General features: G+C 41.3%; 1 protein-coding gene across 5 annotated transcripts in view; it reads right to left on the reverse strand.

The window, feature by feature from the left end:
- The window catches only part of ELMO1 (engulfment and cell motility 1), a 565441-nt gene that overhangs the window by 282203 nt on the left and 270767 nt on the right, over window positions 1–12471 (reverse strand). For all 5 annotated transcript variants that reach the window (XM_062178895.1, XM_062178893.1, XM_062178898.1 and 2 more), the window contains exon 14: window positions 6780–6884. In XM_062178895.1, the coding sequence (XP_062034879.1) occupies window positions 6780–6884 (105 nt within the window). The remainder of the gene's footprint in view (window positions 1–6779; window positions 6885–12471) is intronic.

Consider the following 12471-nt stretch of genomic DNA (forward strand, 5'->3'; position numbering starts at 1 on the left):
GTTTGTAATTAACAAGGGAGGGGAGGGAACATCTCTCTTATTTTTAGAAAGAGTTCCTGGGTACACTGATTTCAGGGAGATCATAGCTGAGGACACCATGTGTGTGATGATCCTGTGGACTTAGGACACCTTCCAGTCTGTCTCTCTAGTTCTGTCCCCTTTCTTCCCATGTCTTGGATATCACATTCCAAGTGTAGGGACACCAGGCTGCAGAAATAGAAGAGACCCATGACATTCTGTTACTCTGCTGGCTCTTTGACCAAGTGGACCTCTCTGCGCCTCTTTAAGTCCCAGCTCCTGAGTCTATAGAACGGCCACAATAATGACCACAACACTTACTAATGGTGATCACAGTACTTATTTCCTAAGAGATTCTTGAATCTTGAGGTAACCTAAGCAGTATATCTTGTGTGTGACTTAACCCCCACCAGGTACTCATTTTCTGTGATCAAAGAGGAAGAGGAAGATTAGCATGAAGAATCACTTCATTCTGAAACCACCCTTTCAGCCTGGTGTAGCATTTTTCTTAAGTGTTTCTTGCTTTCCCAGTTCCACCACAGCCCTGGCTGGCTCGTGTTTGGAGCCTTAGGTGTCCTTGCCATTACTTCCTGTTTTATGGCTGAATCTTGGCTCCCACTTTGGACAGCACAGGTCTTGAACCAAATGAAAATTCTCAGTGAATAATTAAATATATCAAAAACACCGATTCTAACTCTAATGGTTTTATTGCCAATGAAGTCCTTAAGTTTCTTTCTCCCAAAGTACTATGAATTGCCATTCCAGGGAGGAAAAGCAAAACGAAGCAAAGTGCACTCAGTGCTCAGCTCTGTACGATCATCCTGCCTGTGAACCAATGACAGCGTGGTCCAGAGGGTGAGCCAAGCATCTAGCCTCCATCTGTGTCCTCATTGAGAGAGCCCAGTACCGCCACCTGGATGGGGAGAGCTAGGGAGGGAAACCTCTCTTATACCCAGAGTAAATAAGACTCAAAAGCCTGGAAATCACGATATGCCTGCAGACTTCATTCCCCATACAGTGGGATGCTCAGACTTACAATCCCCCCTCAAGCTCTGTCCCCATCCAACTGTGGGGTAATTCAGTCAAATGCACCGCTTTCATCAGAACATGGTTACAAAAGCTGCCTCAACTATTATGTGAGCAACCAGACCGTCCACCAAGACAAGCATGTTGCAAAAATACCCCTCTGTAACTGTTAATAAGAAATGAAGGCTGAGATAATAAATAATTGATCCTTGGCAAGAGACCATTAAAAAAAACTAAAGAAACACTTCACTTGCTAATTAACAACAAATTGTTAAAAGCTACTATGGGCTAGGCACTGTGTTGGGGTTTCAGGAACATAAATTAACCTTGGTGCCTACCTACTATAGAGTTTATAATCAATCAGAGGCACAGAGAATAACTACATTTAAAATATGAATGCTGTAAAGAATGAAGCTGAAAGTGTGCCCAGGAGGCAAGGAGGGTCAGTGGAGTTATCCAGGGAGTCAAGTCTGGAAATCTGCTGTGACCTGTGCCAGGAGGGCCACTCAGCAGGCCGATGGTATGGGGAGGGCGGCAGGCAGAAGGAAGAGTGGGAGCTAGTGGGAGCCCCATCATTGTTTATGGACGAGGAAATGACGGCAGTGGAGCAGACAGACAGAAAGAGAAGCAGGTGGGCAGAAAGAGATGAAACCACAGAAACAGGCTGTAGGCCAGGGCTGTCATCCGAACAGCTGGCAGGGGAGGCGGGTTCGAAGGTGCCAGACTTAGGCATACAGGCCATTAAGGTAATATTGCAGCAATACAGATGAATGGATTGGAGGAAATGAGAATGCTTAAGGGGACAGATAAAAGACACCGTGGCATCTGCATGGATTTGGGCTCTGCTGCCTCCCTTTCACCTCCTATTTCACAGGCCCAGATGTTCCACACGCATATGCTCCAACTGGCTGTGCCTTGCCAGACCTGCCCTGTCTATTCCATTAATGACATCACCATCCACTCCCAAGCCAGAAACATCCCTCTTGGTTTGGGTTCAATTTTATTTAGCTCCAAAGTAATTACATTCAATTGCTTCCCCCTTTTTTCATGTCCACTATCCTAGTATGGGTAAATATCATCTCTCTATAATTCTTCCTATTTTAGTTTTGTCTTTGGTCTTAAACTGTCAAACTGGTGATCAAGTAAGAGGGTCATTTTTCTAAAATTAATTCTCCTTATCTCTACTTAAATGACTTCAGAAATATGGTTATCTTTTTAGAATTGTACCTATGAAATACATGAAATCTGTTCTCTTTATATTTTTTTCAAATAAGAGGCCTTTTTAAAAGATTTTTTTAAATTTATTTTAAAGGCAGAGTTATATATAGAGAGGGAGAGACAAAGAGAGAGAGAGATCTTTCATCCACTAGTTCACTCCCCAAATGGCTGCCATAGGCAGGGCTGGGCCAGACTGAAGCCAGGAGCCTGGAGTTCCCTTTGGATCTCCTACATGGGTACAGAGGCCCAAGGATCTGGGCTGTGCTCCACTGCTTTCCCAGGTGCATCAGCAGTAGCTGGGGCTTGAACTGGTGCCTATATGGGATGCCTGCATCATCGGCAGCAGCTTTACGTGCTATGCCATAATACCGCCCCCTATTTCTCTTTATATTAATCAAAGTTAAAAAAAAAAAGAAATTCTTCATTGCTTTTAGGTTCAAAACAAACACCTTAATGTGACTTAAACTATCATTAATAAACTAGGCCCCCACTGGGTCTCAAGGCATGATGGTATCTGCATCTCCCCCTCTTCACCACACTATTCTAGTTTGGCTCCCCGAACAAAGCACCTGCCACTGTGCATTTGCTCATGGTCCCCTCCACTCGCAGTGCTCTCCCTGAGCTCTTCACTTTACCTTGTTCACCGGCAATATGCAACAGCTCTTAGCCTACACGTCACTTCCTCCTGGAAGCTCTCCTGGCCTGACACCTATGTGCTGCCGTCTCTTTGCTGTACTGCTAGGAACATAAGCCCCAGTCAAGTACATTCTCAGTGACTTGGAAGTGGCCAGGTGTGTATCTCTTCACTCACTCCCTTTCTATCCCTAGACAGTAAATTCCTCCATCACAGGACCCATGAGCAACCTGTTCCTTGAGGGTTCCCATCAACCGAGCTCATTGCTGGGCATTTGAGAGTTGCTCAGGAAACATGCTGCAGCCTGAATGAGACAAGCGAAGGTCCAGGGTCCTGGGGGTCACGGGCACTTGAGGAGCAGGTAGAGGAAGAGAAGACAGAGAGGGAAATTAAGAGCTAGAGGCAACTCTCAAGCTGAGAACCAAGCAGACAGCACCAGCTGTGAGGCCAGAAGAGAGGACCGACTGCTAGAAATAGCATCAAGTGCCAACTGGGGGGCAGAGGGGAGGAAGGATGTCAGAGCTTTTGCAAAGTGATGGGTATGAGGCATTGACAAGAAAATAGCAGGGAAGTTAGAGTACAGGATAAGAAGACAGCTTGCAAACACAGACACAAAGTGGTTGTGGGAATGTGATCCCTAAGGGTATGTGGAAGTGTCATGGGCAAAGAGAACATCTGTGGATGAATGATGTGTGTGCAGGAACAATGTGTGTGCATGAAGGTGTGTGCACGAATGTGTGTTTGTGCATGAACAATGTGTGTGTACAGGAACTGTCTATGCATGAGTGTGTATGTGCAGGAACAATGTGTGTGCATGAGTGTGTGTGCATGAACAATATGTGTGTACAAGAACTATGTGCATAAGTGTGTGTGTGTGTGTGTGTAGGAACAATGTGTGTGTGCATGAACTATGTCTATGCATGAGTGTGTGTGTGTGTGCAGGAACAATGTGTGTGCATGAATGTGTGTCTGTGGATGAACAATGTGTGTGCAGGAACCATGTCTATGCATGAGTGTGTGCGTGCAGGAACAATGTGTGTGCACGAATGTGTGTGCACGAATGTGTATGTGTGCATGAACAATGTGTGTGTGCGTGAACTTTGTGCATGAATGTGTGTCTGTGGATGAACAATGTGTGTGTGCAGGAACCATGTCTATGCATGAGTGTGTGTGCATGAATGTGTGTGCATGAATGTGTGTCTGTGCATGAACAGTATGTGTGTACAGGAACTATGTGCATGAGTGTGTTTGTGCGCAGGAACAATGTGTGTGATAGGAACTATGTCTGTGCATGAGTGTGTGTGTACAGGAACTGTCTGCATGAGTGTGTGTGTGTGTGCATGAGCAATGTGTGTATGCATGAACCATGTCTGAGCATGAACAATGTGTGTGTGCAGGAACAATGTGTGTGCATGAATGTGTGTGCACTTGAATGTAAACTTTAAGAAATGAATCCTGCTTTATGTTTCAGAGGTTTTCAGTAAGCTTATTGATCAAAATGTGATCTGCTGGGGCTGGGTTGTGGCACAGCACTTTGGACCAGCACCTGTGACACTGGCATCCCACTGGTTTCAGTCCTGGCTGCTGCAATTCTGATCCCACTCCCTGCTAGTGTGCCTAGGAAAGCAGCAGAGGATGGTCCAAGTCCTTAGGCTCCTGCAACTTATGTGGAAAACCCAGATGACTCTCTTGGCTTTGGTCTGGCCCAGCCCTGGCCATTGCAGCCATTTGGTGAGTGAACCAGTGGATGGAAGATCTCTTCTTTCCCTCTTTCTCTCTCCATAACTCTGTCTTTCAAACAAACAAACAAATAAAGCTTTTAAAAAATGTCTGGGATCACTATTTTCACCATTATTGCACCACTGTTGGGGCATCTCTTATCATAGTAACCACAAAACTTCCTCACACAAAGCCTCAGACTTCGTATAAAATCCACTAAACCTGCCCATTCATGTAAACAGCTTAACTGTACATTGAGTAGTTAATGCCTGAGTCAGATGCCACACAGAAAACATCAGGGAAAGGATGGGTTTGAGAAAACAAGACCTGTTAGGTACACATCTGAGCAAAAAAGAAATGTGCATATGGACAAAAAAAGGCCACACATTTCTTTACAAATGGGCTTTCCTAATAAGTCCCTCTCAGATATAAAACTCTATATCAGGTTACCATGGTAATAATTTCACTTATAACAATTTAGAGAATGCATTGAGGGCAACAAACTCAAAACATTAAATAATTTTTCAGGAGACATATGCTTCTTATGTAATTAACAATATATTCAGCACAAATAGCTCTAATTTTAGAAACATTCATTTGCAAACATTAATCAGCTAATGGTAAATTCAGTTTCTACTTGGCTTCTCCTTTTCATGCTCATTTCTTCAAGAGTCTACAAAACACTAACTTATGTACTATGAAACAAGATTACATTCCTAGAAAATGTTTGTATAATAAGCATATACATCAAATCAAAGTTTTATGAAAAACCTTACAGAGGGCTGCATTTCTGATGAAGCTCTTGATTCCAAATCTTTCAGAAAAGGAACTATAAAATTTTGTAAGTATTGAAATTGCAAACAATATTTCAGAATAGGTCAAAGCTTCCCAAATTGCATAGATAGAAAAATACATACACTTAAAGTATATTGTCTACAGAGAGTTTGGAGACCTGGCATAGCTTTATACAAGGAGACACTGCTGAATGGGACCACTGTTCACTTTGCAGACTGCCCAATATATTCTAGGTTTTGGCCAGCAGAACCCTATCTAGGCTTGGTAACAATCAAAGAAATGCACCCAAATGTTTCCCAATGCCTCCTGCAGCAACACTGTCCCAGCTGAGAGCCATCAAGTCTCCCTCATTTACGGAAGAAACTTCAGACCAGACAAAATGAATTGATCAAATTTAGATCACTAGTTACTAATACTGCCAAGTCTTGAACCCAGGTCTCCAAGAAGTGAGCACCACACTGAGAATCTTGCAGATAAAGAGTAATGAACATGCTCTTACTCGTATTTTAAGGTCAGCCTTTCTCTTCCTGCTTCAGGTCATTTGTCCAGGAAACACTTTCTAAGCTTGGACCTAGCCATCATGTTAAGCATTTGCCTATTCCCCTGTCCCATTGATTCCTACCCTCCCAACCCACCCTGCCCCAAGTCTCAGTTATGGATCTGGGCTCAGGAGAGAGGGATTAGCACAAGCCCAAGGCTGTGATTAAGCAGCCTGGACCGGTGAGCCTTCCACATCGCTGTCATCTCAGGCCCTGCCTCTCTCACCCTTTGGTTTCTCCACCCCAGCACGGCTGGGTCAGCAGCTACCACCTTCTATCTCAGACAGGACAGAGGCCTCCACCTACAAACCAATCTAATTAAGGAACTGGAGTCTGACAGGTCAGTTATGAAATGTGAGAAGATATTTCTCTTCTTCCCATTTAGCTCCTTTCTTGTGTTTAACTTACTGTACTTCCAGCAACAGATGGGACAGAAACAGTTCACTGGACAGAATACTGGGTCTTATTCATACTTTGAGGGTAAGTCTAAAAAGGCTTTTACTTCATCTGAGGTTGGGAAAGTTGTGGGCTGACAGTTCATTTCTGTTCCTTATTTAAGAGTTTTGTCATAATTTAATGTTGAACTATAAAAATGCTTTGCCAGTACCTACTATATTTTTCTTAAACGTCATGTGGAAAAAATTTAAGTTAAAAATCCCTATGTTAATCATGCTGATCAATTTCAGTTAATTATATTTTTGTAGTGTACTGATTGGTGAGAGCCAAAAATCAGAGGCCACTTGTCTGAAGGTAATCCTTCCATCTTCGTAAGTTTGAAATTAAGATTCAGTAGGAAACCTACAATATCGGATAAGGGCCTGGGTGCTTACCCGGATGTAGGCATCTTGGTGGTGTTTAGCAAAGTACAGCATGTTGTCCAGAGCCAACATTCCAGGAGGAGTCTGTGTGAAGTCCATGGCCGGGTTGACATGATTCTGTGATTGAAGCAAATGTTTGACAAGGTTAATTCTTCAGCAGACATCAGCAGCTGTCAAGCACCTTGTTTCCCTACAATAACCACAAAGCAAATTCCAGTTAGTCAAATACCAACATGTTTTCCACCACTCGGGAAAGCTATGGGTTAGGACAGAAACTTCTTTCTATAGCTCTCAGGCTCAGCAAAAGCAGCTTTTAGACCTGGGGTTAGGAAGGCCACCTGGAGATCAAAATGTAGAATTTTTCTTAAACATGTGATGTGATGAGAAAAAGAAAGTAACGTAAAAGTTGTATTTGTGGTGGCTACACTGAAGTGACACCAATGGCATTTATTAAGAAAGACCTGGGATGAAGTCACACCTGTGCTGTGTAACACAGAAGCTGGCTCCAAGGAAGCCATTACCTGTTCACACTGTACTTCCTCATCCTCACGCATAGCCTGGGCACAATTATCATCAGGCTCTGTGAACTACTAGGGTCACACATTTCACAGTTCTTTGAGCAGACACTGGATACAAGTCAGATGTCTACAGGATCCTAACAAGCTGACTGCGTCTAGCCTTCTGGTCAAACACTCAATAGTACAAAGAACCCAGACAATGAAACACAGTTGCAAAAATGCCTAACAGAGGAGGAGACCTGGCTGAGATAAATTCCCCATATGCTTGAAATCCTCAGGAAATTCCAGGAGACTCTCATTCAGAGCTGAAAATCAATCTCCACCCTTAATCACCAAACACAATCACCAGAACTGACCTGAAAATTCAAATACAAATGGTGGATAACTGAAGGGAAGACACGGTTGTGTGTTCATGTTAAAGAGATGGAAAAAAAAATGTTCATGATAGTGCACTATTGACCTATGGAAACAAAACTAATTGTGTATGTTGATGTTTGTGTCCTGTGCCTTTTGCGAGTTTGTATATTAGTTGTTATTACTTCTTTAGTAGCATCCTTAGGGTTTTGTACATATAAGATAAGGGACATCCAATCTGGATGCCTTTAATTTCTTTCTCTCGCCTAAGTGCCCTGGCTAGGGCTTCCAGTACTAAGCTGAATTAGAGGTGGTGAGTGTGGGCGTCTTTGTCTTGCTCCACCACAAAAATGATGATTGGAAAAGCAAAGGAAATGCACTTGCTAATTAGCTAGATTTAACAATTGTGCATATATCCTCCAAAATAACATGTTGTAAACAAAAAAAAAAATCACAGAATATTATTTGTTAACATAAAAATTTTTAATTAAAATGTTAAAGAATTCAAGAAAAGGGCTTTTACTTCATGATCCAGATAATTTACACGAAATGACATATTTTCTTTTTGATCCCAGATTTTTTTTAAATATACAACTCAAATTTCTGTTTTGCTGGGGAAATTTTGCCGAAGTGTTTTTTGTTTTTCTAATTCTGGTACAGGAAGGCCTCTTTGTACACTTGTTCAAGGTTCAAACAACCCACATTCTTTTACATTATTCAAGAGGACATCTAAACTGTCTTTCCCATGAGGATGTGAAATGTTGTTTGTAAGCTAATAAACAAATTTAAAATAATGAGAACAGGCTGCCTACTGACTAGCGTTCCACTTCTGAGGATATCTTCGTCCATATTTATTGGGTCGGTTGTGTCACTGCAATGATTTCAATATTTTATTTATCATTTTATCCTGAGTAGTGTGGGTTTTTTTTATAGAAAACTTTTATTCAATAAATTTCAAAAGTACAACTTTTGGATTATAGTGGTTTTTCCCCCCATAACCACCCTCCCACTACAAACCATCTCATCACCTAGTCCCTCTCTCATCCCATTCTTCATTAATATTCATTTTTAATTATCTTTATATACAGAAGTTCAACTCTATACTAAGTAAAGAGTTTAGCAGTTTGCACCCACGCAGACACACAAAGTATAAAGTACTGTTTGAAGACTAGCTTTACCGTTAATTCTCATAGTATAACACATTAAGGACAGAGGTCCTACATGGGGAGCAGTTGCACAGTGACTCCTGTTGTTGATTTAACAATTGACACTCTTATTTATAATGTCAGTAATCACCCGAGGCTCTTGTCATGAGCTGCCAAGGCTATGGAAGCCTTTTGAGTTCACCAACTCTGAACTTATTTAGACAAGGCCATAATCAAAGTGGAAGTTCTCTCCTCCCTTCAGAGAAAGGTACCTCCATCTTTGATGGCCCGTTCTTTCCACCGGGATCTCACTCAAAGAGATCTTTCATTTAAGTCAATTTTTGCCATGTCTTGGTTTTCCATGTCTGAAATACTCTCATGGACTTTTTAGCCAGATCCAAATGCCTTAAGGACTGATTCTGAGGCCAGAGTGCTGTTTAGGGCATTTGTCATACTTTAAGGCTGCTGTGCATCCTGATTCCCATGTTGGATCATTCTCTCCTTTTTAATTATATCAATTATTATTAGCAGACACTGGTCTTATTTAGGTGATCCCTTTGACACTTAATCCTATCTTTATGATCAGTTATGAACTGAAACTGATCACTTTAACTAGTAAGAGGGCATTGGTACCTGCCAACTTAATGAGATTTGGGGTCCCATAGCAAATTTTTAGCTTTACCCTTAGGGTAAGTCTGAGGGAGCATGTGCTAAACTGTATATCTCCTCCCTCTGAGTAGTGTGTTAAAATGTTGATAAGTTTTTTTTTAATACAATTTATTTTTATTTTTTATATCATTTTTATTTAGTAAATATAAATTTCCAAAGTACAGTTTATGGATTACAATGGCTTCCCCTGCCCATAATTTCCCTCCCACTCGCACCCCTCCAATCTCCCACTCCCTCTCCCATTCCATTCACATCAAGATTCATTTTCAATTCTCTTTATATACAGAAGATCAATTTAGTATATATTAAATAAAGATTTCATCAGTTTGCACCCACACAGAGATCCCACATGAGAAGTAAGTACACAGTGACTCCTGTTGTTGACTTAACAATTTGACACTCTTGTTTATGGCGTCAGTAATCTCCCTGGGCTCTAGTCATGAGTTGCCAAGGCTATGGAAGCCTTTTGAGTTCACCGACTTTGATCTTATTCAGACAAGGTCATAGTCAAAGTGGAAGTTCTCTCCTCCCTTCAGAGAAAGGTACCTCCTTCTTTGATGGCCCCGTTCTTTCCACTGGGATCTCACTCACAGAGACCTTTCATTTAGGTCTTCTTTTTTTTTTCCCAGAGTGTCTTGGCTTTCCATGCCTAAAATATTCTCATGGGCTCTTCAGCCAGATCCGAATGCCTTAAGGGCTGATTCTGAGGCCAGAGTGCTATTTAGAACATCTGCCATTCTATGAGTCTGCCGTGTATCCCGCTTCCCATGATGGATTGTTCTCTCCCTTTTTGATTCTATCAGTTAGTATTAGCAGACACTAGTCTTGTTTGTGTGATCCCTTTGACTCTTAGATCTATCAGTGTGATCAACTGTGAACTGAAATTGATCACTTGGACTAGTGAGATGGCATTGGTACATGCCACCTTGATGGGATTGTATTGGAATCCCCTGGCATGTTTCTAACTCCACCATTTGGGGCAAGTCCAATTGAGCATGTCCCAAATTGTACATCTCCTCCCCCTCTTTTTCCCACTCTTATATTTAACAGGGATCACTTTTCAGTTAAAATTTAAACACTTAAGAATAATTGTGTGTTAATTACAGAGTTCAACCACTAGTACTAGAACAAAACAAACAAACAAAAATACCAAAATGGATAAAGTATTACATTGTACAGCAACAGTCAGGACAAGAGATGATCAAGTCACTGTTTCTCATAGTGTCCATTTCACTTCAGTGGGAGACTGCAGGAGAATTTGAAGTTTTTAAGATATCAAAGTACTTCTAATGAAAAGGAATATATGTCTCCTAAAATAAATATATCTAACAAAAATAAAAATCATTCAGCATGCTAAATGCAGCAGGGCTGTCTTACTTTGATAGTCAGTGGAGTAAGGAGATCCAACTACTCTTCAATAGTAGGAGAAAAGAAAGAATTCAAAATGTTGGAAATAAATGAAAAAGATTTAGCCTAAAAAGTAACTTGTAATTTAAGGTTATATAATAATTTAGTTATTTAGCAAAGAATAGTGGAATCCCCATCCCATTATACATAAAGTTATTACTTTGAGTTTGATCATTTTCAGGAAGATAACTAAGAAGAAAAGTTACTGCTTGCTGAGTACTTTCCAGGTGCTAGCACTAACTTGCAACTTGCATCTATTTGTCTCAGAGCCCATCCGTGTAGTTACGGTAGGTACTACTATCATCCCCATTTTATTGAGGAAACCGCTCTGCTGAATTCAGAACCTTGCCCAGGCCTCTACAATTTGGCTTTTGAAGGGTGTCTTCTTCGAACAATATGCCTCCACAATCTTGCATCCTTAAATTATTTTCTTACCACCAGTACAGAAGTTGAATGCGTTTATTTTGGTACTTGCTAACATTTAAACTTTACATGCACTGAGAAAAGTTTATTTCAGAAAAATGTAGGCTAATCAATATTGGCTGCCATGCAGCATGGGCCAGCCAACAAAAGCGAGTGAGTCAAACATAAAAGAGAAAAACATGTCACTGATTTCAGACCTATTTCTAGAACTGCTCTATGAGTCTATTCCAAAAATAAATGAACAAAAAAGGAAATCAAGTGAGAATTATTTTTTCTGAATCTAATTCAAACAACCTCCCAAAGAGATGCTTTAGTAAAGCTGACCAGAAAAAAATATCCCCACGGCTTAAAAGTCATCAGTCTTGTTTAAATTTTGCACCAAGATTCCCTCGAAGCCCCTATCAATCAATCAGCCTCCTCCTCAGGCACATAGTAGGGCTATCAAATAGGACACTATTGCTTTCAGAAGATCATTTCAGCTGAGAAACAATATAGAGTCTTCCCTCTGCAGCTGCAGGGATTGGTTCTAGACCCCTCTGGACAACCAACTCATACCCTCCACAGACTTTCAATCATTGCTAGGTTACTTATGATGCCTGATCCAATGTCAAGGACATATAAATAACAGTTATATTATATTGTTTAGGGAATTATGACAAGAAAAAAGTCTGAGTATGTTCAGTGGAGATGCACATTTTTTAGAAAATATTGTTGGTCTGCAATTGGTTGTATTTGTGAATGAAGAACCTGAGGATACAGACACCAACTATAATTGATCTTCAGGGTTCCTTGAAAGAACCATATAGCTACTTAGCACACAGCACCAATAAAATAATGCCTACCATGTGCCAGACACTGTGCAGAGTGCCTTGGACACTCCAGCTCTTCATCCTCACAGACTCCCCCACCAGGTAGATGCTGTCATTATCTTTCTTTTACAGGAAGGGCACTGAGGCACTGAGAGTTGCAGTTGCTTGTCTAAAGTTCCAGAGCCACCGTGTGGCAGAGCCAGAATGTGAACTCAGAACACGGGTTTTGAACTGGAATTTTGTACTGTCACCTTGCTGAGCAATCTGGCATTGCTGGAAATCCAATGCAGGACCCTAATTGGTCCTATTCTCCCCACTCAGTATCATTCCCTCAGGCAGAACAGGCCAGTGATCCGTTCTTTTCCATAAAAGCTATAAT

Source organism: Lepus europaeus, chromosome 20 (assembly GCF_033115175.1).
Source record: "Lepus europaeus isolate LE1 chromosome 20, mLepTim1.pri, whole genome shotgun sequence".
NCBI lineage: Eukaryota > Metazoa > Chordata > Mammalia > Lagomorpha > Leporidae > Lepus > Lepus europaeus.